Source organism: Lissotriton vulgaris, chromosome 2_1 (genome assembly GCF_964263255.1).
Source record: "Lissotriton vulgaris chromosome 2_1, aLisVul1.2, whole genome shotgun sequence".
Lineage (NCBI taxonomy): Eukaryota > Metazoa > Chordata > Amphibia > Caudata > Salamandridae > Lissotriton > Lissotriton vulgaris.
In genome coordinates this window covers 1,551,141,787-1,551,167,629 of record NC_141687.1, presented here as the reverse complement: position 1 = coordinate 1,551,167,629, position 25,843 = coordinate 1,551,141,787, and the positions used below count along the sequence as shown (strand labels likewise).

General features: G+C 43.2%; 1 protein-coding gene across 2 annotated transcripts in view; it reads right to left on the bottom strand.

Annotated features, from left to right (window-relative positions):
- The window catches only part of OSBPL11 (oxysterol binding protein like 11), a 389,464-nt gene that overhangs the window by 245,261 nt on the left and 118,360 nt on the right, over positions 1–25,843 (bottom strand). For both annotated transcript variants that reach the window (XM_086957431.1, XM_086957432.1), the window contains exons 3-4: positions 8,467–8,642; positions 4,997–5,076 (exon numbers count right to left, since the gene is read on the bottom strand). In XM_086957431.1, the coding sequence (XP_086813557.1) occupies positions 4,997–5,076; positions 8,467–8,642 (256 nt within the window). The remainder of the gene's footprint in view (positions 1–4,996; positions 5,077–8,466; positions 8,643–25,843) is intronic.

Genomic DNA, 25,843 nt, shown 5'->3' with positions numbered 1-25,843 from the left:
TCTCCATTGACGGAAAAGTTATGTTATGTTAAAAATCATTTATAAAGCGCACGTTCACAAGCGGTTTCTTGGCGCTATCCCTGGATATCAATGCCTGGACCAACAGTACAGAATCAGGTTCAGTGTTCTACTGAGAAGCATAATGTGTAAGAGGTAGGCTGGGCACAAAGTTGCTTGCACATGATCCATGCACAATGAGAAGAGTCAATGAAACTCTCCAGATTAAATTATTATCTCACAAAAGAGACTTTATTTACAAATGATAAGTTACTGTACTTATGCATCTAATTAAATGGCTATATCTTCATTACAATGGATGGCCCGCCAGACTCCTAGAACCTAGTTGGAGACTTACTTTACAGTCAGTTTGCACTAAGCCACAATAAATGTGTTTGTTGTTCTTGTGTAGAAAAGTACTCTGTGTTGATTAACAAGTACTGAATGAGGGAATGTAATCCATAATATTAATATAGAAACAACATTATTAGATTGTTTTAAGTTTTCAGAAAGTTGGTAGTCATTTTGCATGTGTAGAGAGGGGGCCTAGTGGTCTGGAAGCTGCCAGGGATGATGCCTGCAAGTCAGTCTAGCAGAACCAGCTATTGCACTGACTATGGTGATGATATCTTCTTGTCTTCAATGGACCCCAAAGCCTCTCTCCCCAAGGTGCTGGAGGAGATTTCTACCATGGAGTAATGGGGTTCAGGATCAACAGATACGAAATCTTAAATATATCTGCCCCCAAGAGAATTATGCAACAGGTGCACTTGCTCACTTCACTGCAATGGGCCCCCTCACATACAGACTACGGACCTATCTCTGGCCCCCACACTAGCAAAAACTAGAGATATCAACCTCTAGCGCTTGAAATGAGGCATCCGGTGCGAGCTTTACAGTTGGAAATATAAGTCTGTCTCTCCCCTCGGTAGAAAGCAGCGTACAAATTGACTAGATTGCCTAAAGTACTATACTTTTTCAGACACTAACTCTTCATATACAAAGGACAATATACAACCGATCTTCAGTCGATGTGCACTACCTTTATATGGCATGGCAAGGCGGAGAGGGTTTGTCCGACACAGGGTACGCTATGTTCACGACTAAGGCGCTTGGGAAAATCTAACCTGGCCCATTACTATGCCGCAAAACACCTTTGCTACATTTCCCAATTGCAAGGGTCCTGACAATGTCATAACACAGAGGTCAATAAGTCAAGTCCCTACTGAAAACTCCTTAATAAGAGTTCCAGTACATAGGGAGCATTCACAATGATCCTAATCCGTCGTGTAAACAGATCATTGCAGGATGTGTCTCAAAACATATATATACGCCTTGCGCGAGAGTTGTACCCGCCATCCGAATTCCCTGGGCCCTTCAAACATTTGGGGTTGGAATTGACTAACTGAAACTCTTATTGTGGAGCCTCCAGATCGGACTCCCTATGTTTTGACATCGTCAGGACCCCTGCTAATGATTTGCAATGCCCTGAAGAAGTTCTTTTGTAAAGAACGAAATGCGTTGGCTGATGTCTGACTGCATGCTTTACTATAAAGAATAAAAGAAACGTAAAGGACTTTTTTTTTGGTAAACCTCATATATCACAGATGGAACTCTTGATGGGACACTGGCTCCTCCATGCACAATTGGCCATTCTGCACCGACCCTCGTTGGTTTCGGCCTGATGCAAGTTGGTTTACCCGTACCCTCAAGTAGCCACTACCTTCCCCTCCAAACTCCTTTTTTTCGCCGATCTGTGGGCGCCCCATGCTACTTAGGAGAACGGGGAACCAGCAGGGCTCCAGACAAATCATTGGAATACCAATCATCGAGATTGCCATGCCACCAAGGCCGCCCAAACATTCGTCTCACTTCTGGGATCGCATGCCACATCGGATTTGCTAGTTAACATAATCTGCCTCAGGCAATTAGCAAAGGTAGGGGGAGTTGGATCTTTCGACGCCCTGCAAATCTCGCGCCTTGCTAACAGGATGATGTAAAATACAAATTTCGTGGGAAGATCATTCACCTGATAGTTCGTGACAAGCCCAGACATTACTGTAAACCTTGGGACTGATATAGGCATTAAGAGGACTTCTTCCAGAAATTCCTTTATCTTGCCCCAATAGTCTGCCAATTCAGGGCAGGCCATTAACATATGTACATCATCTGCCCTCAAGAGGCCGCACCTTGGGCAGTTGTAGTCTATATTTGAAAATTTGGCCAGTTTCTTCGGAGTTATATAAACCCTGTACATGGTGTATATGTGATTTCATTTCAGCGCAGCCGGCTTGATTACAGCGTTTAACACCCTGAAGGAGTCATGCCAGAAATCCATAAAGGACCCGTTGGCCGGGGTAAGAGCGTTACACCACAATTTACTGATTTCAGCCTCAGTAACATCCTCCCCCTCTAACATTGCCGAATACCAAAAAGATATTGGACTCTTCCACTTACCCCTTCTGGCTACCGCATCAAATTTGGGGTTAGGGGGGGTTATTATCATTGGGTGTCACAGGTCTCGTTGTCCACCAACCTGACAATTGGTAATATTTAAACCGCGTCAGGGATCCCCTAGTTAGATTCGACAATATGTCCCAGGCTATTTAGCGTTTGGACTTTTTTTCCCTGGTGCACCCTCCATTATCTTTGAACTTCCTGTCTGGATTCCAGTGGAGCCCTACTGCGGCGGACTTCGGAAGTGTTTTGCACAGGACTCTTACATTTATCAAACAGGGGTCGAGGTGCTGAACTAAGGGTCAGCCGCAGTTTTGGAGGTTTTCAAAACATTTCCTAATGGACACAACAAGAAACTGACAAAGGATGTTGCATGAGCAATCAGACAATGTCAGCAAGACCCTTTGGTAAATCCTCTGGCAACCTCAACCAGATGAAAAAGCTGTTTGTCTCCGAAATCACGAGGGCGACACTAGAGGTCTGGAACAAAGTGGGGGTTAAGCGTGGTCTCATTACATTCCTCTCCCTGTTCATACCCCTTTGGGAAAACCGCAAATTCACACCAGACCTGACCAGAACCCCATATGGTAAATGGCTGGAGGGGGTGCAAAACCCTGAGGGATATATATATATATATATATATATGCAGGGCTCTGCCAGATCCTTATGGCAACTAAAACAGTACAACCTCCCAGAGGCAGAATGATACCAATACTTGCAGTTATGCCATTGGCCATCACACCCTAGAATTAAACAGGGTGGGGAAATGAGAGCCCTTACGCCCTTTGAAAAATACCTTCTACACTGCACAGATGACAAATGTGCCATTTCCATCATACCACATGGGGGCTCACCAAACATGCATTCCCATGGGAGAAAGAGCTAGACATCACCCTAGATTAGGATCAATAGGAGGAAATCCTGATCAGCGCTAATAACTATACCGCTCACTCTGGAGGGATAGAGAATCTCCTTGCGAAATTATACCTTTGGCACTATAGCCCAACATGTCTAGTATAAATGAAGAAAGGGGTAGTCCTCTCTGTTGGAGGGGGTGCAGAGAGGGGGGATCCTTTACCACATACTTTGGGTCTGTCCCAAAATTCACTCCTTCTGGTCCTCAATACTGACCACTATTAACCACATCACTGGGTCAGACCTGACATAGGCGCCAAGATAATTCTATTGGGACGACCCATACCTGATATCTATCCGCTTCAGGGTATGCTAGGCAAACAGATATTCCACCTCCTACTTGCAGCCAAAAAAAACAACCCTAGTCTCTGGGGACAGCAAACTCTGCCATTCGAACATAAATGGATCGAAAGTCTATGGTCGATTCCAAGTATGGAGAAACTGTTGAAACTGGCGCTAAATGAGGCTAAATCTTTCACTGGCCGCCTACTGATCTTCTTTAGCGGAGACTTTAACGAACTGTCATGCCCAAAGCACCTCAGAGCACCAAAACTCTTAGGCTGCTCTCAGCTCCATTACTATTCTGCCGACCAGACACGAATGGCACTCAAGAAAATGAAAACTTTAACGCTACAGAAACCTGATTTTGATACAGGAGCAGTGGGACGGGTGAGGAGGGTGAGGAAACGTCTAGGAGGGGGAATTGTTTAGGGGTTACTTGTTCACTTCAGAGCTTGATGTACCAATTTATATTATCCCAGGGATATTTGAACACAGCAAGAAAATGTAAATAAGAAAAGCATTTAAACCTAATGGCAAGAACGGGACCAGAGACCCAAGTTTCCAGATAAATATTTATGGACCTTCAATTGGAGTTGTCACTAACTTCTCCAGATTAAGACTTGTGTTAGGTCTTGAGCTCTTACCTTGAAATCACTTCTAAGTATTCGGTCTCCACTCTTACTCTGCTGATTATGGCAATACTATCATCTAAACGCTAAATTTAAGGTTTATCAAATGCCAAAACTACATAATAACAAATGATTGCTCTATTTTAAACTTTCCTGAGGAAAGCCCAATCACATGTATCATCATGGGGCCAAAACCTCAACTTTAAACTGGAACATTCCATCACTTTTCTTTTTTAATTTAGCTAGTGCTTTTGTGCTCATGTAGATATTAAAGTACTTTTATATTTTACAATATATGCCTTTTGTGAATACCAAAATACAAACTTGCACTAAAATCGATCAGTGTTATCAAACTTTTTTTGGGCAACTTTATTATTCACAATATTTGTCAAAACAACTAATGCACTCAACAATTAATAAAATCCCTGTTGCATCAATCCTCCTTTATTATAATTACTCCAACATTATATATACTCAAGGACTATGTTAAATTTGTTTTTTAATTATGTTAATTGAGGACTCAAATGTGACCTTTGTGGGTAGCCATACAGTAACTGTATCAATAATTTCCACAGGAACACTTTTTAAAATATGTATCTATATACAGGTTCCTCAAGCGATAGATAATTGCCTCTTTACATGTATATATTAGAGAGTGCTATAAAACCAAAGCCCTACAATTATCAATTATGAAGATAAACCACAACCCAAAATACCTTTCCGATGGCTTCCGTGTGATGCTGTGTGCATATCTGAAGTCTGCTGACCCAGTGTTGCCTTTCTTTCGCGTCTGTGGCTAAAAATACAAATAAACCTTTTAGAGGCCGATACAGCAAATATAAGCAATGTAATAAAACAAACTTTGGAAGTCCTGAACATTTCCAGACACCCTAGACTTGTTGAAACTGATGGATCACCAGGATGTCTGAGTTAGAAGTCCAGATGGAGTTCTCTATAAAGTTAAGTTTTGTCTTAAGGGTGCTACAAAATATCTTCCATGGTTCCTCTAAAGAAGATAGCAAGAGCACTGCAGAGGAGATGAGAGAGCATTTAAGTAGGTTAAGGGAAGGTCTGAGAAAAGCAATTTCTAATCAGTAAGCCATCACTTATGCCCAGGCAACAATTCTCAATATAACTGCATCCCTGCCCTGATCTAAGATCAAATGTTTACAGGTGAGGTAGCTATTGCATGTCTGACACTAGCCACTACCAGGTGTTGTGAGAACCCAAATATATTGGAGGGTGGGGTCACATATGGGTAGATTTCTTTAATCACCAAATGAAAGAGTGATCATTGCGGAGGAAAGGAAAAATGATGGGTGTTTCACCTCTACTTCGGAGTTGAACTTAAAGGAGCAGAGTTTTGCATGGAATTCGACAAAACTATCAGTACCTTTCATTTACTAGGGAAGGATAAAGGTGCCGCCCTCACCCAAATAATCAGTGCACATACAAACTTATGTATTTCATAACAAGTAGTAATTATTATACGTTATTCTTCTTCATATCGTATAAGAATAGTCTTCATAATAAATAACATTTCAGCAATTAAAAATATTATTTGGCTGAACAAAAGATATATTGAAAACATGGACCATCACAAAAACAACCAAACTAGTCGAAAACTCCCTCTATGCCTTGCCACCCTATATGAATATTTAGTTTGTTGTTGATTTTTTTTATTATAGTATATTAGATTGACCCTTTTTTGCCCCTAAAATAAAATCTTACACTATACCGTACTTTTAATTATAAGTTATGATTGTTTATTGACTAACATTTAATTCTTTCAATGATTTTTTATTTTAATTGTTTTTGTTAATGAAGTGGTTCCTAAAATACTTTATATGCAAGTTAAGGTAATTAAACTTCTTTAAAGGCATCCTAGAGGAGAAACTCCTTTGTTATTATTGTATTATTAAAGGAACTCTTTATATATTCTAGCATTTTATTAATTACATTTTATATTTGCAATACTTTTATTATCACCAGATTATTTTTTCTGTTTTTTTCTGGTTTTGAAAAATTAAAATAAAAAATGTGCAAGTCATTAAAAAAATATTTATTTTCAGATTTTTGTTATCTTAGTGTACTCATTGTATACATTGTAAAATATATTTAATTACTAGGCTCCTGGTGAGTCCACTATAAAAAAAAGATTAGCGGCAAGGTAGGTAAGTGCAAAGACAACAAAGTTACACAGATGATATGACATTAATACAAAAACCGTGTATGAACATGTACACTAAAAAGCACATTCGGCACTTATTACATATATTTTATTTATTATTCAACAAATTAGCAAGTGGGTGTGATTTTGCATATATGTTAGATGATCTAAAAAGGACACTTTTTAAGATGAGGATCAAGTTTCAAGATTATGCAATGCTTGTTCGACAATCTAAGCAACTGCTTTCTTCTCTTTAAAAGTGTTGTAATAAACGTGGTAGGAGAAATCTCATTACTTGCCTTAATGGTCACACGGCAGGTGAGGTGTCTTCCAATTCTGTGCCTTATATATTGATGAAGAAATTACTTTCTCCTTGTTTTCTCTAGCATGAGATCTTATAAAGCATCTTTGAGGCCTCTATCTTAACATCAGAATCTCTTGTGCAATTCTTTTGGGTCCAGAAAAGCTCACCACATGGCATACGCTGAATTGATTTTGTAGGGTGCCAGCTGTGGTCATGAAGGACTGATTTGGTTGAGGACTCTTAAACCACAGTATGTTGATAATTAGCTCATTATAACAGGTGCCTAACTTTATATTTAAAAACAAAATGTACCGGTATTTCTGTTTTATTCATATGTGAAGCCAGGATTCTGATCATTCGCATTGAGGTCAGTAATGCAATTTGTGATCCGATCTCTCCAGCCCCGACCCTCAGTAAATCATCAGCTTAGGGGATTCAAAGAAGGATGTCTGTGCCAACGGTCGTATGCTGTACTCCATGCCATAGTTCTCTTCCAGAATCCCTTCAGATGATTGGCATACTCCAGGGCCACATAAGAGCCCTTAGAAATCCCCTGGGCTTGACAAAAAAGGTTTCATTAAAAATAAAGTACTGATGGTGCAGAAAAAAGCCAGCCGCCCCTCAAAAATTTGAAAGAATGATTCTAGTTTATCTTGCACTAAAACGTTAACTGCATATAAACCAACCCTTTCTCTAATATCGAGAAGAAAAATGACATGTCAAAAATAACCAATATAGGTTCAGACTGCAAGGGCAATCCAATTAATCTGCTAAGAAGTTCTGTATTATGTACATGCGACATTAATTCAGTAGTAATGAAATATTTGTTAACAAGAGAAACAGGATTTTCAGCGAGACAGCCTATACTTGACAAGATGGGTCTGCCAGAGTGATCCTTTAGTGTCTTGTGAAATGTATCTAGTAAACATAGGGTGGTAATCACCAGTAATGTAGTCGACCAACATTTTCTTCCCTCAAGACACCCAGTTCTGACTGTCTAAAAAGCACTAGTAAGCAACCAATTCATTTTTTACATCAAATGTATTGTGTGATTTTTAATTTAACATATATGTTTTTTCAATCGCACTTGAGAATATATTTAAAATGTATCGATTTTAACAGTTTATGTAGTAGGAGTTTGTCTCTATTCTAAACCTTGGTTAAGTTGATGTCAAGTCTTGAGACAGGCTGTAAAAATAGGCTAGATTTTAATATATCGATACAGCTTCGTTCACGATTACAACTGATAAAGGTACAGTCCCTCACATTATCCTTGGAGCCATCATGTTTTACTTCTTGCCTTTCTCGGGGGATTATGTAATTTCTCTGGGAGTATTTCTTGTCCCTCCTTGTTTACATGTATATACTGCATATGTTACTATTAGAAAACCATTTCCTATAGTCTGTATTGTGTGTGTTGATGAGGACATTGTTGCAAAGTTGTGCTCCCGGTTGCCATGCCTACTTTGTTTCTTGTGTGTATTTTGACAGCTTACATCTCGTGCACTGTGAACGGGGAGCAGTTTTTAATTTTATTCCAAACCATTAAATCTGCCTCAGGCAGATACAAACAGGTGCATACCAGGCTTTCACAATCTCATGCCAGAAAATGGCAAACACAGTATTTTATAATCAAATGAGAATAAAGTGCCAATTTATTTCACGTTGTTCCAGTGTACGATAGGAGACAAATGTGTGAGCATAGACCCTACCTCTAAGTTTATACTGTTCTCCTATTGCAGCGTTTACTGTGAAGGTATGAGAGTCTTCGTCACTGGGTGAAATGACCGCTCCAGCAAGCTGCAGGGTGCCCCTGGGCTTCTGACTCCTTAACTGCTCGCTGACAAAGTACTCCAGCAGCCCAGCCTCATTGTTCAAGACAAAGAACCTGCACACACAAATTTGGGGGTTATATAAAAAGGATTCAAATATGTTTTTTTAAATGAATAAAACGTTTTAATTAGCCTCCTCTTAAACAACATTAAATAGGCTATGGTTTAACCAAAGGCATAAGGGTTAGTGCTAAAACCTTCCAAAGTGCAGGTGTCCAGATCATTCTCTAGCTAAGTGAAAATTAAATTTCTAAAGTAGTGCTTTGTAAGGTGCCTCCTGGCCTCTAGAGAGTAACATCAAGACTGAAAAATGTAGAGAGAAATGAAGAGGAAAGAAAAAGCAAAGATGGACAGATACAAAAATAAGATGCAGTTAGTTAGATTAACAGAAAGGAGTCAGGAAGCACCCAGGCAGATGAAGAGACATGCAAGAGAGCAGAGAGGTATGAAAGAGAATGTCAGAGAGAAAACTACAGACATATTGAGATGACCATAGCAAGAAGTGAGATTAAAAGAACTAATAGAGAGAAGAGAGCAGAAGCAGACATGCAGAGAAGAGCAGGAATGGAGAAAATAAGATGACACAAAAAAGTAGAAAGAAGAGTACAGTGGGAGACAGATGGACTGAGAGGAAGCGAGCATAGAGGTGACAGAAGGAAAAGGCAGAGATAGATAAACTGACAAGAAAGCACTGTACTAACCTCACTGGTGTAACAACAAACGTTACCAGACAGGGAGAAATCTTGTTTGTACTGTATTTAACCTAAAGCAAACCCTAGGAGGGTTTCAGAAGAAATGTATTATATGGAATGGCTCATGTACCAAGTTACTTACCAGTGTTAAAGCTCTTTCTGATGGATAGTCTATCTAACTGCAAATTTCGATCCTTTAGAATATTCAAAAGGAGCCAGACTGGATCTGGACGTTTTTAGAGCAGTGCTCCAGCACACCCTGAGCTGGCACCGTGCAACTCTGCTTTGGCCTTGTTCTGCCCCAGAAGTGATGGAGCATAGTTCCATATAAGTGCCACGACTGCCCTTTGATGTCCCGTTTTTGCTGGACTTTTCTGCTCCTTCAGACAGAGCATGAAGATTTGGTGATACCTGTATGCACTTCTCAACTTGGGACCTTTTTAGATGGTAAAAGAGGTCACTCCACATAATGGGGAGGTGGGCGGGTGGTTAGGAGTCTGTGGTTTAATAGAGTATTCACCAGAAAGTGTGTTAACAAAGATAAGTAACTTGTTCTTCCTATGGATATTTCTAACCACAGACTCCTCACCTTTCAGAATATATACTAATGCAGTACTTCCCAAAGGTAGAGGCTCAGTGAGGTGGTCTCGGAACAAAATAATTGTGCAGGACCGAAAGAATGAAATGTCCTTCTCTCCAGACCCGTTTGTGAAGGCAGTAGTGCTTTGTGAACGTGTACACAGGTACCCAAATTATGGCCCGATAGATGTCAAGAACAGCTGTATGCCAACGCAGTGACAGCAACTTTGGCCCTGGTGGAATGCGTTCTCTGCTCTTAAAGAGGTAGTTTCTTACCCAATACGTAGCTGATCTTAATGCAGAGGATTATCCACCCTGACCTGTCAGTTTCTGCACCACTTTGCATTTCTTTGGTCCCAGAAACCCTACTAAAAGCTGATCATCCACCTGATGGTCCTTGGTGCGATGGGTGTAGAAGCTTGAAGCTCTTTTGGGGTCCAGTTGACAAGTCTCTCCTCTTCTTGAGGCAAGGAGAGAAAAGCATGATTAGGGGGAAAGGGGAGGGGGGGTGTTCAGGGGGGAAGATGACCGCCTGTCCAATGTTAAAAGGAGTCACAACTTTGGGCAAAAAGTCCACTCTCATACCCAACACTAGTCTGCATGGGAAAAGGTTGGTGTAGAGCTGCTGCACCAAGAGAGCCTGGGGCTCAATCATGCTACGAGTTAAGGTGATCACAATGAGGAAGACAGGTTTGAGAGTGAGAAGACACAACAAGCAGCTGTGCCTTGGCTCGAAAGGGGTGCACCACGCCTGGACACTCAAGAGTATCCGAGCGCGCTACAATTGGATATAACATAACATAACACATGAGGAACATCAGGACCAGGTTAAGATCCCGCTGTGGCATCATGAATCTGATCAACAAAAGGTGATTTAAACAAGGATGGTTGGTCCTGAAAATGCATAAAGGCCAAAATAACCTTTCATAGTGCCCAATACAAGGCCTTGGTGGGCTCAAGATGAAGAAAAAAGCATTCAATAACATGGCTTGTAAGGGGGCTGGGATGAAGACACCGCGCAATGTCAAATATGCCCCAGCATCTGGCATAAGTGCACTTTGAAGAGGGCAACCTCAATGATATCCACACCACCAGTGGTAAACTGAACATAGTCAACTGGTGCCGCTCAGTCTTTACGCTTGAAGGTGTAGAGTGCGTAGGATCTGGTCCAGAACCCTGCTCTGCTGCTGTGACAGAAGATCTTCTCAAAGCACTAGCCTGAAAGGAGGACAAAGGCTCATGCCCAGAAGTTCCGGCCAACATACTCTCCAGGATCAATTCAGAGCCACTAGAAGGAATAACCTGGGTCTGGAGGATCCTGGCCTTTTTCAGATCTTGGACAGGAAAGACAGAAGCGTACAGGAGTCTTGTTCTCCCGTATCCTAGCGAGAGCATTCTTGGGAACCCCAATATGCACATGTTTTGACACTGTTTTTTGTGCATTTAACTATAGTGAAAAGATCCAACCTTATACCCATTTAGGGCCCCCCCACTGTAGAAAAAAGCCTTGATCCCCTAACAGTAGGAAGATGCTTTGTGCCACCTTTAGATGCAACCACCATTCAACTAAGCTCTTCTTTCCTTGTGTCTAAAGGTCCCACCAGGTGGTTCACGATCAGGGATAGGACCGGTCGCTCCAGCCAACTCCAGAAATAAAGCGCATCCCTCATGGCACAGGACCCCACTCCACCCTGCTTTTTGCAAGACCAAAAGGTGGTGGTGTTGTCCAGGAGAACCTGCACCAGCCTTCATTGAGTGACTGCAGGAAGGCCTTCAACACCAGGCGCACCGCCCGCAGCTCAAACAGATTTATGTGAAGCCATGTTCCCGCCTGAGTCCTCTGATCTTCACTTTTACCAGATGACCTCCCCAGCACAGCAGGAACCCATCAGTCAGCATCATCTCTTGGAGGCGAGAGGTGTGCTGGGTGAGGGTAATGGGTGAGAGACAGGAGTCCGCCTCTGGTCAGGTTATGGTTGAGCAGCCACCACTGCAGATCTAAAACCTGGATGGCACCCAACAGGTTTCCTTGCTAAGAAGTTCACTGAGACTTCGGATCCCATTGCAGAGCCCACATATGCCACCTTCTAAGTGGATAAGCAGGATGCAGGAGGTCAGCAGGCCAAGAAATCTCAAGAGCAGCTCTCGCTGAGATCCAGGACCAAGGCTGAAACATCATCTCAGAGGCCAAATGCCCTGAACTCGTTGCAACTGAGAAAAGGCTCTGACCTGCACAGTGTCCAGAACAGCTCTTATAAAAATTAAGTCTCTGTGAAGGAGTCAATCATGACTTCAGCTCATTGATCGAAAACACCCAATGATGTCAGAAGGTTTGCAGACATCATCTGGAGTTGGTTTACTTATGACTGGCGAGCCCCCCTTCAACAGTCGGTCGTCAAGGAAGGGGAAAACTGATATCTCCAACTTTGGAAGATGGACGGGACCACTACGGTGCTGGTAAGGCCAAAGGGGAGCAAAGCAAACTGAAAATGCTCTTAGCTGACCTTAAACTGCAGGTTACATCTGTGTACTGCATGATGAGCACATGAAAGAATGCATCCTTCTAGTCCAAGGCAACCATTCATTGGGCCAGTGTGAGCATTCAGAATTTGTCCTTCCGTAGGAAGGAATTTAGATGTAAAAGATCTAAAATAGGACAAAGGTATTTGCCCTTCTTCGGCACAAGGAAATAGCGGGATTAACAACCCAGCCCTACTTCCAACATCGGACCCTCTCAATAGCCCCTTTTCTCAGTACAGGATGTACCTCGTGCAACAAGATGGAAAGGTCTTTCTCTAAAGGTCACTCTTGTGGGAAGAAGCTGTTGTGGGTTGAAAAGAAACGGGAGGACATAATCCTGCTGGACGCTCTAGAGGACCCATCTGTCAGATGTGATGAACTACCACACTGGAGTCTGCAGGGGCTGATCTTCTGGCGAAGTTGGTGCATAATCCGAAGTGTGTTCTAGGGGCACAGAGAATGGATCCAATGGGGGTAACCCGTCTGGAGGCCCTTCTGATTCTTGGAGCCCAAATACAAGCCAGATGGAGCCAGAAGAGTGTCAGAAATGCACAGCATAGCCCCTTTAAAGGCCTCAATCTGCTGTGGCATCACTGATAATTCAGGGCGCAACAGGACCAGTTGTGGAATCAGCTTTTCGATCAGGGAACTAGAACAAAATAGATTGGTACCTTGACACCCCCTGACCATAACCAGACTGGGAACCAAAAGTAGCACTGGCAATTTTGTCGGATAAGGCCCCCACCCGGGGGCAGGGAGTGAGAAGGGTGCAAGCATGAAGCCCTGCTGCTCAACAAAGTCCAGCCCCCACCACTGCTGCTTTTGTTACTGGTGGCCGGTTTTGTTTATTGCTTCAAAAATGGCCCCCAGTGACAAAATCAGCCCCCACCACCCCAAAACTGGCCCCACCCTTCCAGCCTCCCGGGCAAATGCCCGATGCCCGCTACGGCCCGTCCGGCCCTGCCCTTGACTTCTGAGTGGCGTGATTGAGTTGAGTCCCGCTTTGACTCCTTATGCTGCTTCTTTCACTTACTGGACAACTTCAACCATGAGAAAGATAGGCCACAGGAACGATCTTTAAAGCAGCATGAGGTCCACGCTTTTGACTCAGAGTGAGACTTAAGTGAGGTGTGTTATGTCACAGCAATCTACTTGGATGCCCAGATGCTCCGCTGAGTAGTTTCATTGCTGGGTGTAACTGTACAGTATACAAAGCCTTTCCCGCCAAGGAGAAATATGCGCAGCAATACTTATAACTTGTAATAAGAAAATAAAAATAAAATAAAAACAAAAAGACTGGCCTAAGAATTACTTTATAGCAAAGCTGAACCTAATAATAAAGTGATGCCGGGCTAAAAAGATTCATCATTCAGCACTGTAACCGATTTCTTTTTTAATAGGTCACAGTAATTTTACATCTGCAAGGTTGAAAGGATATTTATCCTTATGCAATACCAGTTACAATGACCGTTTAAACAGGTTTTAAGGAATTTTAAACACCTTTCAAACTAATGTTAGAATCCCCAGACCTCTGTAGGGTCAGATTAACCAGATGGGAAATCTTAAAGGAATCTGAACCACCAGCAATTTTCATTCCTAATAAATTTGAATAGAATAACAGCATGTATAAACAATTCTTAATTTGAATGGCACATACTCACACTGCTATTATGTAACAAGAATTTATGTTTATTGGATGTTTCGAGTTATCTTTTAAGCATCAGAAGACAAATTAAAGGCACCTGAAGATAGCAGATACGAATGTGAATTTACATTCATAACGACTAATCCGTAGTAATTCGTTTTTAATTGAATCACTGCTAATTTTCCTAAGTACAAAGAGCTCATTCTGAATACTCCGTAAATATCTGTTGTAACTGGACTCCCGGTATTTACTAATAATACCATGTCCTGATATGGCATTTATTGTATGCACAGCTACTTCACCATCATCCCGAAAAATAAATTCTGGGACTGAGGTATAACAAGCGCAATCTGAGTATGTGGAACCGATTAGCGTATGACACTCTTTTATAAATACATATATATTTTTTTACCTTTGACATTGCACAATGTTTTTCTGCCACAATGTGAAGGAAGAATATTTCATATATGTAGTTGGGAAACTCTCAATCGTTCAGTTTGCGCAAAAGTTTGAATTTGTGGGGCGCTTAAGTGCCTGTGTAAAATAGTGTGACCAACTACAATGATACTTCACACAGTGAATAACAATACATACACTGCGATGATTGGGGGGGGGGGGATGGAGGGAGGATGGAAATGGGTGAAGCTTGCAAGCAGCTGCTGAATGCCCATATAATATATATAATATACCTGTTCTGTGTATGTGGCTGTGTACTGCTGTTGCCTGTACTATGCCTGCTCTGTGCCTTATACTAAACTTTTCATTACACGTACATCAAGACGACTACGTTTGTATTTTATTTATTTTATAGTTGCAATTTTATACTCTACCTTCCGCAAACTTACTTTTATGCAATTGTTTCCTTCACTTCATTGGTACCATTCTGTAACATTCCTGCAGTTATGATGTGGATTTAACATCTTCTAGTGATAATTACCCTATTCAAATATCTTTGGACAGAGTCGGTGTGCGTGCGTGCTAATTAAAAGGCCTAGCCTAGAAATGGCTGACTCGACATTAATGCTTACGGCTTGGACTTAGACCTTGAAGCCACCTCTGTGGTATGTTGGAGCGCTGTACATTCGCTCACTCATCCGACTACCGTTTTACCCCACACATTCTAACATAATGTGTTCAACTGGATATATTTGCCAAGTTAAAGTGTTATGAAAAAGGTGCCCGCTGAAAGTTAGTTCTTCCAAGAATGTTACAGGGGCTTTGACCAAATCAATTTAAAATGAGTTACTATCACAATCACTTGGACTAAAAAAAAAACAACACACAAGAGCACAAAAGGGACGTGCACCATAAGGGGATCCGAGTGAAGCATATGTACCTATGCAGAGCAGGGTTGCTGGAAGAATGAGGACAATGTAAGATATAGTTTTCCACACTCTGGGCAACCAGCTTTTCCGACTCAAAACTCAACTCCCAGCGAGGGACGTTTTTAGGTCTCACGTGGCGTACTGCGCACATGCGCAGTCTAGCGCGCGTGATTTTATGTTTCAGAGTAACTTCACTAGTGAGGGTTAAGCCCCGCCCCTCTTCTCCATTGGCTGGCCTCCTGAACGGTGGCCAGCCATTGGAGAAGAGGTCCTAGTGACGTTCTCCTTTCTCTTGAAGCCTGGTCCTTTTCAGATTGGGTTCCTTGACTTACTGCTGAAGTAAAAGGTTTCTTATCTTCTTTATGGGTCCAGATGGCCCCATAAAGAAGATAAGGAACCATTTACCCGAGTAGGAAGTCGGGGCGCCCAGTCTGAAAGGCACGGGACTAAAAGCAAACAGCAGCTCCCACCATCCGCCTCTCCCACAAAGAGAAAGGCAGCCTGCAAGAGCCAGCCTACCTGTCCGGTGCCACAAACGTTCATGTCCTAACTCCGCGAGTTCTGAAGCTTATAAGGAGGCTTATTTCCATACATATGTGCCTCCTCTCCCCCCACATTAGTGTCAACGTTTCTCCCCAACGTCACCATTGTGTCTGAAATGCTTTGAATCTTGTCACGCTAACCCCAAATCAAAGAAAGCACAACGTTTACACTCGTGCATCTTACACAACACCGACGTTTCTAAGTCACCGAGAGCAGGGTGTTGTGAAAATGTGGACATTCACGTTACTATGGTTGAGGCTGTCCCTCATTCTTCCGTGGTTGATGACATTGCCATGTGTTCAGTTTGATAATTTGTAAAAACGAGTGATAAATCGGCAGGTGATGTTATATAAAAGTGTTTTCTTCTTAAATGGCAAAAGATAAGGTCGCTTGTACATGCACTTTCACTGTTAAGTACACACAATGAGTGGATAAAAAGGTTGCATCAGTCTGCAGCAGTCATGATAACCTAAGAAGTCACAGATCCACATGGCAAGCAGCTAGGAAGACAATGACAGTGCTGTTTGTGCTCCTGGATTGGCGGAAGGAGGGGGGGGGGGCGTGAGGCGGCAGGGGGGGCGCGTGAGGCGGCAGGGGTGGGGGGTGTCCCTAACTGTGGATCATCATTTTAGAATCTGTAATAAATATATTTTCGAGCAGCTCAGGTCCCACTCATATTCGGTTATGGGGGTATTTAGAGCTTTTCGGAAAAAGGATCCTTTTCATTGGAACTATTTGCATGTTGTCGCTGTAATATGCCCTCTGCTAGTGGCGCGTCGGAGATGCAGCTGTCTGGTTTCCCCGCTTGTACCTTTCCACGGGAGGTCATGCAGGCACAGTCACATGCACCAACCCTGGTGCTGTTCTGGGAGGGGTTCTGTGTTCTTCCCAGGCCTGGGGCAGTTGCCAAGGGTTTCTCCCCTCCTCTTTTTGCCGGAGTTAGCATTAATGTTGCTAACTTCAACCCCCAGTCCGGGGAGGGCTCGGCTAGGGCCAGCATATGCTTTCTTGGTAAGACTTTGTGGCCTGACATCTGTCGGGCCACGTGAAACCCGAGATAAAATGCTCTCGGCCTCTGTCACCAGAGAAGGAGGCCCCGAGGGAAGCTGCTTTTAGAAAATACCAGTTAGTTGACTGTTTGTGATTGTATATCAGCAGTACCCATGTAATTACCAAAAATAGCCAGAGTCAGTCAGTTTCGGCTCCACAATAGCCCCTTTCTTGGCCGGCCAGTTCTGGCTTAAAATTCTCCTCCCCACCCCCCCCCCCCCCTTGCCTGTTAGTTCGACCGAGGGGTGTGCACGAGAGAGGAGCGTGACATCACCTCTTGCCTTTTACCTTGCACAGGACCCCTGCAGCTCTAGGGCCCGTGCTCTCCTGTTGGTCAAGTGTTGCCATGGCAAGGATTCAGTTTACAAATAAGTTGTCTTCAACCACAGTTCTGGAGTTTTACCGATTTCAACCCATTTTAATTTGATGCTTTTACTGTGAGGCAACACTTGTGGGGTTATTACCTGTAGTCTGTTTGTAGTCCTTCCTTTCCGCTTGAATGTTTAAATTTTTTCATAACCGTATTTAATACGTTTGGGTGACTGTGTGGGCGCGCTTTATTAAAACTACTATGTTTAGTGTTATTTTACGATTGCACCTGTGTGCTCTCTGAGGCAGTGTTCAGCAGCAGGCGTCGTCAAATGAAACTTATTTTGATAGTTTCTTAGCATTGCTGTCCTTCAAACGTTTAAGCAATTTACTGAGAAAAGGAGACTGTTCCTGATAGTTCAGGAGGTGACTGTGGAACATGGTGAACTGTCCAGAATGTGTGATCCTTTGCAGATCATTTACTCTCCCCTCAAACTTTCATATGATAACATTAGAAACACGCGAAACAGACTGATGACTAGTATTAAGGCCATTAGAACAGAATAAGTGTGCAGATTGGTGTCTTTCCATTGCACCTGGCTCTGTGTGTGGGACTCTGTGTGGCTCTGTGGGTGTGGGTGTGGGTGTGGCTCTGTGGGTGTGGCTCTGTGGGTGTGGGTGTGGGTGTGGGTGTGGGTGTGGGTGTGGGTGTGGGTGTGGGTGTGGGTGTGGGTGTGTGTGTGTGTGTGTGTGTGTGTGTGTGTGTGTGTGTGTGTGTGTGTGTGCGCAAATGCAACAGGTCTCGCATTTGCAAGAGATTAAGCTATTGGCATTGTAAATGACAATGCCATTTATTTATCTGTTTTCAAAACCAACACATAAATAAAAGAATTGTCATTTACAATGCCAATAGCTCTAACTTTTGTAAATGCTAGTTATATTCAACTGGCTTCTTCCTAATAATCCGAAACAGTGTAAATCTAGCGTGTTATACGAAAGGAGCATTCGATCCCAAATGCACCCCACACTCATGTACGGACATGATTTATTTACAAATTAGACATTCGATTAATCAGAGTGCAGCAAATAAACACTTTCAACTAGGTAGTGTGAGCTTAACCCCATAGTGCACCAAGATCTCTGTTAAACTTTAGCATGCAACTGGAATCTCTTCACTCCAAAATGATCACTGCATCAAACTTCCAATTGCCAAACAACAAAACACACTCTGTAATCCCATTTCAAATGGCAGAATCTCTAAGTCTCTAATCAGGGTCAAAGTAGATTACTGACAAATCCGGTGGACTTTCCGCTCTACTGCTCTTCTCCTGTTAATTAACGTTACCATGCATGATTGTCTTTAATCACCAATGAGGCCACTCTCCCTTGCATCACGTTGTCCGGCAAACTGCTAATCTAAGAAAGAAGTATAAAATCCTCACCCTAATCTTCAAGCCATCCATTGCCCCTATGCGTACATGCTGCTCACCTGTAAATTGTTGCTACTGTTAATCACTACATACTGGTGAGAACACCATACTCAGTTATCCAACAACATCCACAAGACTCATTGTTATACCTAACATTTCCAATTCTTAAGGAACTTAGGCTGCTGAAACACCCTACCGCAGTGGAGCAGATGCAAGCCTCTAATCCCAGGTTAATATCTATTTCAAAACCTAGATCTTGAGAACTGAGAACAACGCCTACATTATTCCCACTCTATGCAAACATATCAAATCTGTCTCAAGAGACAGGGCCGCAAAAGTGTCGCCATGACATTTTTTGTTCTCGGAAATATTGTTACGGATATATTCGATGGCGAGGTCGGTAATATCAAGGGGTCACACCTCAAGCTAGGTTTGTGAATAATGAGCTAGGAGTGAACGGGGAAAATCAAAGTACTGTGGTTTCTCCTCTCCCTGCCCTCCAACCGTGGGTGGAAATTCTTAAGTCCTGTGGGGCTAGTATTAAAGGTTCATATCCCATCGTAAGCTCACCGTGAGAGGAGGAGCGGCACTTCTTAGAGCAGTGGAGCCCGAGCACGTCCCTCCCATGCCTCACCAACAGCTTAAGTGGACGCAGTAGGAGGATGCCTGGAGAAAACAGGGCAGAACAAGAAGCAAACTGTGGGTACTACTGCTGCAAAGCTATGAATAGGACCAGAAAGAGCCATTCCAGCTCTCTGGCAGCCTAGATGTCTTAACGCCTGACTATGTGTAACCAAGATCTCCATGGCAAGCATAGGGTTAGCAAGGGGAAACATTAAAATTGCAACTGCACCCCCATGCATCCATTAAATTACGCCCCTGAGATGTCTTTGCTGAAGCAACTGTACCGATGACAATAATGAGGTAGGCTTACTGCCATTTCTAGAGGCCAATAAACAAAGAAACTTGATATTGCAAACTGACTAACTCGGTGCTGCTCTCAGTGTTTGTCTTTACTCTCTTCAATCTTCGTTTTTTACCTATAAGGACTATATATGCAATAAGACTGGGGCTATAAACTGAGCCCCTATGTACAAAATCAGTCTTCAGATTGAACGGGAGGGCTCACATTTGGGGGATTTGCAATGAGTTAATGACTCCTCAATAAGCCCTCTTTCCGTAGACCACCAACTGGCTAAGCTCATCCCAAATTAATGGAGTCACTGCCATAGTAATCACCTCAGCGCTGCAACAACTGCCTGCTGATCATGCGGACATGTTAGTAAAGAGATGAAAGTAGCACAAGTCTTGGTCATGACCATTCAATAGCAGGATAAGATTCAAGGTTAGACTCGATGTCTTTCCGACAGGACCAAGTGCTTGAAGCCCGCTATCAGGGCAAAGTACATAAAGATAGACTCTTTCATCCATTGCATGTCTATTGATCCAGATGAGGATTTGCTTACAGCTCTGGCTACAGTCAACTGAGAAACCCTAAAATAACTGTGGACGGTTATGCTGTACTCGGAGTGTCTTGTGTAACATCTCTATCGATATCCATATGGACTCACACCCCAACTTAGCAGTTGCAGCATGTCATCAATTTTATAACAAAACTCCATGATAAACCACAAAGGGGTATTCTGCAGAACACAGACAAACTACAGAAGGATTATCATCATGAAGTTGGGCAGACGAGCTCCCTACTTAAATCTGTCATGGAGACGCGTAGCATTGACGCGCAGCGGTCGCGCCGTAATCGCGCAGGAGTCGAGCCAGAGTCTTGCCCGTCTGCGCCCGTCAGCGCTAAGGAGGCGCTGAGCACTAGGGAGGACTCTGTCTCTTCCACACTTAGTGGAGGTATGTATTCAAGGAAGGAACTGTTGAGTATCCGGCATATGGTTTCACACTGTGCCGTTGAGTTTATAGATCCACTCTCCGGTCCTTTTCAGTGTGTGTGCAAGCACCATTCTGCGATCCATGACCTTATCACGGAGGAGACTCCGCATATTTTTTTCATGACAGAAACATGGCTACAGGACGAGGCCACGGCTGTAGTAAATCTTGCTTTGCCTACAGAATACTCTATACTCACAATCATAACTCCAGAGGTGGGGGGATTGCCGTGATTGTTAAATCCTGTTATCCTTGTATCTGGAAGGTACAGAATATGGATGGCTGTGAAAGTGCGTACTTCCGTATTACGGTCAGCCACCACTTTACTCCGGATTATTGATCTATCGACCCCCAGGCAATGATACTGCCTTTAGAAGTGCTCTCCCTGAAACCGTGAGCTCGCTCACAATGGGCTCTGCGAATTTTTGTGTTATTGGAGATCTTAATCTCCATTTTGATCTCAGCCAGAATTCGACTACAAGTAGCACTCTTGCAGAATTAGAGGCTCTGCAGCTAAGTCAGCTGGTTATTTACCCCACGCATGTGGGTGGACACATATTAGATCCTAAAACCAACGAGACAAGGGTTTTTTAGTTAAGGGAAATGTTGGGCGCACTGCCTACGTGAGTAACCCAGGAAAGGATAAGATGGGGTGCATACAAGTGAGGGGAAGAAAAGCCCTAAACCCCTCCAAACATGTGTGCCGTAACACACACTAAAGGTACATTAAAAGATCTGTTGCACACCCAATCACAAGTACAGAAATGATGTCTCAATGGACATTTGCAAGATTTGGAGTCCACATTCGTAGAAAAAAAGAGGACGATTGGTAGTAAGATTCCTCTTTAATGTATGGTAGACCAGCCGACACGTGTTTCGTCGCCAAAGGGATACACAAGTATGGCGACTCCTCAGGGCTGTAGTCGGTAAGTATATGGCCACAGGTCGCTGTGCCGGTGATAATTCCAACCCGGCCAGCTCTAGACCGGGTATGCTAGAAGTGATGGACTGGACAGGTGGTGAAGTCCGACGTCACTAATCAATAAGAGAGACGACGAACCTTAGGAGTGTATGCTTAGGTGAGCACACTCGAGTTCAATGGCGAGGTAAATGTAGCGAAGAGGAATTCACAATGCAAAGGGGAGGGTGCATAAGGTTCAGGCCAAGTAGTTCCCGAAATAAGGGAGACGACCAGCAGGACGAATCTTCCTGCCGTGATTCTGAGTGCAGACCTGCACTCAGAATCTTATTGATTAGTGACGTCCTACATTTAGCAATAGATCGCCACCTGGTGTTGGGCTCGGATGATTGCAGGTTGTTGTTGTCATCTTGGAAGAAGTATTTTATAGTCACGAGATAGGTGACTCCTCCCTTGGACAATACTGCGCATGGTCATCGACTCCATCCTCAGATTGTTTCCATGATGGAAAATGATGGAGTTAGTAGGAGTAAAGAGAAAAGGATGTCCATGCGTGTGCATCTAAGTAAGATGAGTACTGGAACGGATACAAGTCCCGGGGAGGCGGGAGGACATGTAGGATTCTGCAGCTCTACATGCCAAGAACAGATGCATACTGGTAAGTAGCATTTTCCGTTCGAGGCATATGAGCTGCAGATCCTACATTTAGCAACGATTGTGAAGCAGTGTCTCCCCTAGCGGTGGTCGCTTGTATACGTTGCAGCATACTGAAAGAGTGTTTTAAGGACAACTTGGCCTACTGCAGCTTGCTGCTTGGCTTGCACATCAACACAATAGTGTTTAGTGAAGGTGTGTATTGTAGACCATGTTGCTGCCTTGCATATATCCTCTAATGGTATGTTTCCTAAGAAAGCCATAGAGGCTCCTAGTTTGCGAGTGGAGTGTGCTCTAGGAGGAACTGTTAGTGTACGTTTAGCCTTGTGATAGCATATTTGAATACACTTAACAATCCATCTAGCAATACCTCCTTTAGAGATGGGATTGCCTTTGTGTGGGGGAGAGAAGGATACAAATAGTTGTTTTGTTTTTCTGAAGGATTTAGTTCTGTCTGTGTAATATAGTAGAGCTCTTCTAACATCTAGGGTGTGCAAAGCTCTTTCTGCAACAGAGTCCGGTTTTTGAAAAAACACTGGTAACTCTCCTGATTGGTTTAGGTGTAAAGGAGTAATCACTTTTGGTAGGAATTTTGGATTGAGTCTAAGAACCACTTTGTTAGGATGTATTTGAAAAAATGGTTCTTCTATTGTGAATGCTTGGATTTCACTAACTCTTCTGAGAGAGGTAATGGCAACAAGGAAAGCAGTTTTCCATGTTAGAAATTGTAGTTCACATTTATGTAACGGTTCAAAAGAAGGTCCCATGAGTCTTGTAAGGACCACATTTAGGTTCCATACTGGAGCAGGTGGTAACCTGGGTGGGATTATTCTTTTTAATCCCTCCATAAATGCTTTTATTGCAGGTACTCTAAATAGAGATAGATGTTGTCTATTTTGTAAATACGCTGCAATAGCTGCTAGATGCAGGCGTATGGAAGAGTAAGCCAAATTGGACCTTTGTAAATGTAGAAGGTAGCAAATGATATTTTGGATGGAAACGTCCAAAGGATCAATATGATTGTTGTTAGAGTATATTGCAAAACGTTTCCACTTAGCAGCATAGCATGCTCTGGAAGTGGGTCTTCTTGCTTCTTTAATTATATTCAGTCTGGTGGTAGGTTTAAGTAACCAAACTCTAGGACTTCGGGAGCCAGATCGCAAATGTTATGTTATGTTAAAAATTCTTATACCGCGCACGTTCACCGAAACGGTTTCTTGGCGCTCATAACAAATTCAGTTGGCTTGGTTCTGGGTGTCTTATTTCTCCATGGTTCTGTGTTAACAGGGATGGCGTGAGCTGTAATTTCTGATGTGGAACCATTGAGAGATCTAGTAGCGTGGTGAACCACGGTTGACGTGCCCATGTAGGGGCCACTAGTATCAGTTTGAGGGACTGTTGTCTGAGCTTGCGTACTACTAGTGGAATGAGTGAGAGAGGTGGAAAAGCGTACGCAAATCTGCCTGACCAATTCATCCATATTGCATTCCCCTCCGACCGTGGGTGTGGAAACTTGGCGGCGAAGGTTGGGCATTTTGAGTTCTCGTGGGTGGCAAACAGGTCAATTTGTGGATGCCCCCACATTTGAAAGAATGGTTGAAGTACTTGTGGGTGCAACTCCCATTCGTGAATCTGTTGTGATTGATGACTTAACAGATCTGCTATCTGGTTGTGGATCCCTGGAAGGTGTTCTACTGTCAGATGTATGTTTTGAGGGATGGCCCATCTCCAAATGTTCTGTGCAAGTTGGGACAGTTGCAGAGAGTGTGTCCCCCCCTGTTTTTGTATGTAGTACATTGCTGTCATATAGTCCGTTCGGACTAGGACAGCTTTGTTTTGGATTTGTACTTGAAAAGTTTTGAGTGCTAGGAAAATTGCTAGCAGCTCTAAGTGGTTGATGTGGAACTGTTTCTGTTGATTGTTCCACTGACCTTGTGTGGTATAATGCAGGAGATGGGATCCCCATCCTCTGAGCGATGAGTCTGTCGTGAGCACTACTTGTGGAACAGGTTCTAGGAACGGCCGTCCCTTTGTCAAATTTTTGGTGTTTCACCATTGCAGAGAGTGATATGTACGGCTGTCCACCAACACCAGGTCTGTGAGCTGACCTTGAGACTGATTCCACTGTTGTGCTAGACATTCCTGTAGTGGACGCATTTGCAGTCTTGCGTGGGGAACTTTGAAGATGCAATATGCCATCATCCCTATTAGTTTCATGAACAATCTGGCTTGTAGAGAGTGCTGGCATTGAAAAAGGGAAACTAAGTTCTGAATACTTTGAATCCTAGCTTGACTGGGATAGGCTTGAGCTACTGATGTGTTTATAGTAGCTCCAAGATATTGATGAACGTGCGAAGGCTCTAGGTGCGACTTGTTGTAGTTTATCGTAAACCCTAAGTTGTGCAGTGTTTGAATTGTTTGCTTTGTGTGTTGTGCACACTGGTTGTACGATCTTGCTTTTATGAGCCAGTCATCTAGGTAGGTGAAGACATGTATTTGTTGTCTTCTGAGATGTGCTGCCACTACTGCTAAGCACTTTGTAAACACTAGTGGTGCTGTTCTAACCCCGAATGGAAGGACTTTGAACTGATAGTGTTGTCCTTGTATGACAAACCTTAAATATTTCTTGTGCGCAGGATGTATTGGAATGTGAAAATAGGCGTCCTTTAGGTCTAGTGTGGACAGAAAATCTCCCTGTTGTAGTAATGGGAGTACCTGTTGTAAAGTGATCATGTGAAAATGATCTGATTCAATGTAGTGATTGAGTGGCCTGAGGTCGAGAAATGGTCTTAAAGTCCCGTCTTTCTTTGCAATTAGGAAGTACAGGGAGTAGACTCCTGTTCCTTGTTCTACTAATGGAACTACTTGAATAGCATATTTTTGTAGGAGTGCTAGAACAGAGTTATGTGTTCTGCAGACATTGGACGCTGCCTGGGTGGTATGTTTGGGGAGGTTGCTGTGAGTTCTAGGCAGTAGCCATGTTGGATAATTTGTCTTACCCACCTGTCTGTTGTGATGGAGTTCGAGACAGGTAGGAACTGTGAAAGTCTGCCCCCCACAGGAGTGGAATGCTGTAGGGGAGGCAGAGGGAAGTCATTGCTTAGGAGCGGAAGAGGAGCGGTTGTTGTTACTACCTCTACCTCTTCCCTGGTTGTTATTGCCTCTGTATCCTCCTCTAAAAAATCCTCTATTAGAGGAGGTCTGCGTGTGTGTTTTAAAAGATGACGATGTGTCTGCGCCAGTCTGCTTGGAGCCTCCTCTATAAGAGGAGCGGCGAAAAGAACCTCTAGTTTGGGTGTATTGTAATGCCCCCATAGACTTAGCGGTATCTGTGTCCTTCTTCATCTTTTCTAATGTATTATCTACTTCCGGCCCGAACAATTGGTTCTGATTAAAGGGCTGGTTTAGGATAGTAGTTTGTACCTCTGGTTTAAAACCCGCGTAACCATGCGTGACGCCTGAGAATAACACTAGTGTTCACTGCTCTGGATGCTGTGTCAGCTACATCTAGTGCACATTTAATTGAGGCATTTGAAATTAATTTGCCTTCTTGTAAATGTTCTGCTGCCAGATCCTTCTGTTGATCTGGTAGGTGTTCCATTAACTTTTCTAGTTGATCGTAATGAGCCCTGTTGTAGCGTGAGAGTAAAGCCTGTGTGTTTGCGATGCGCCATATGTTTGTTGCTTGTGCAGCA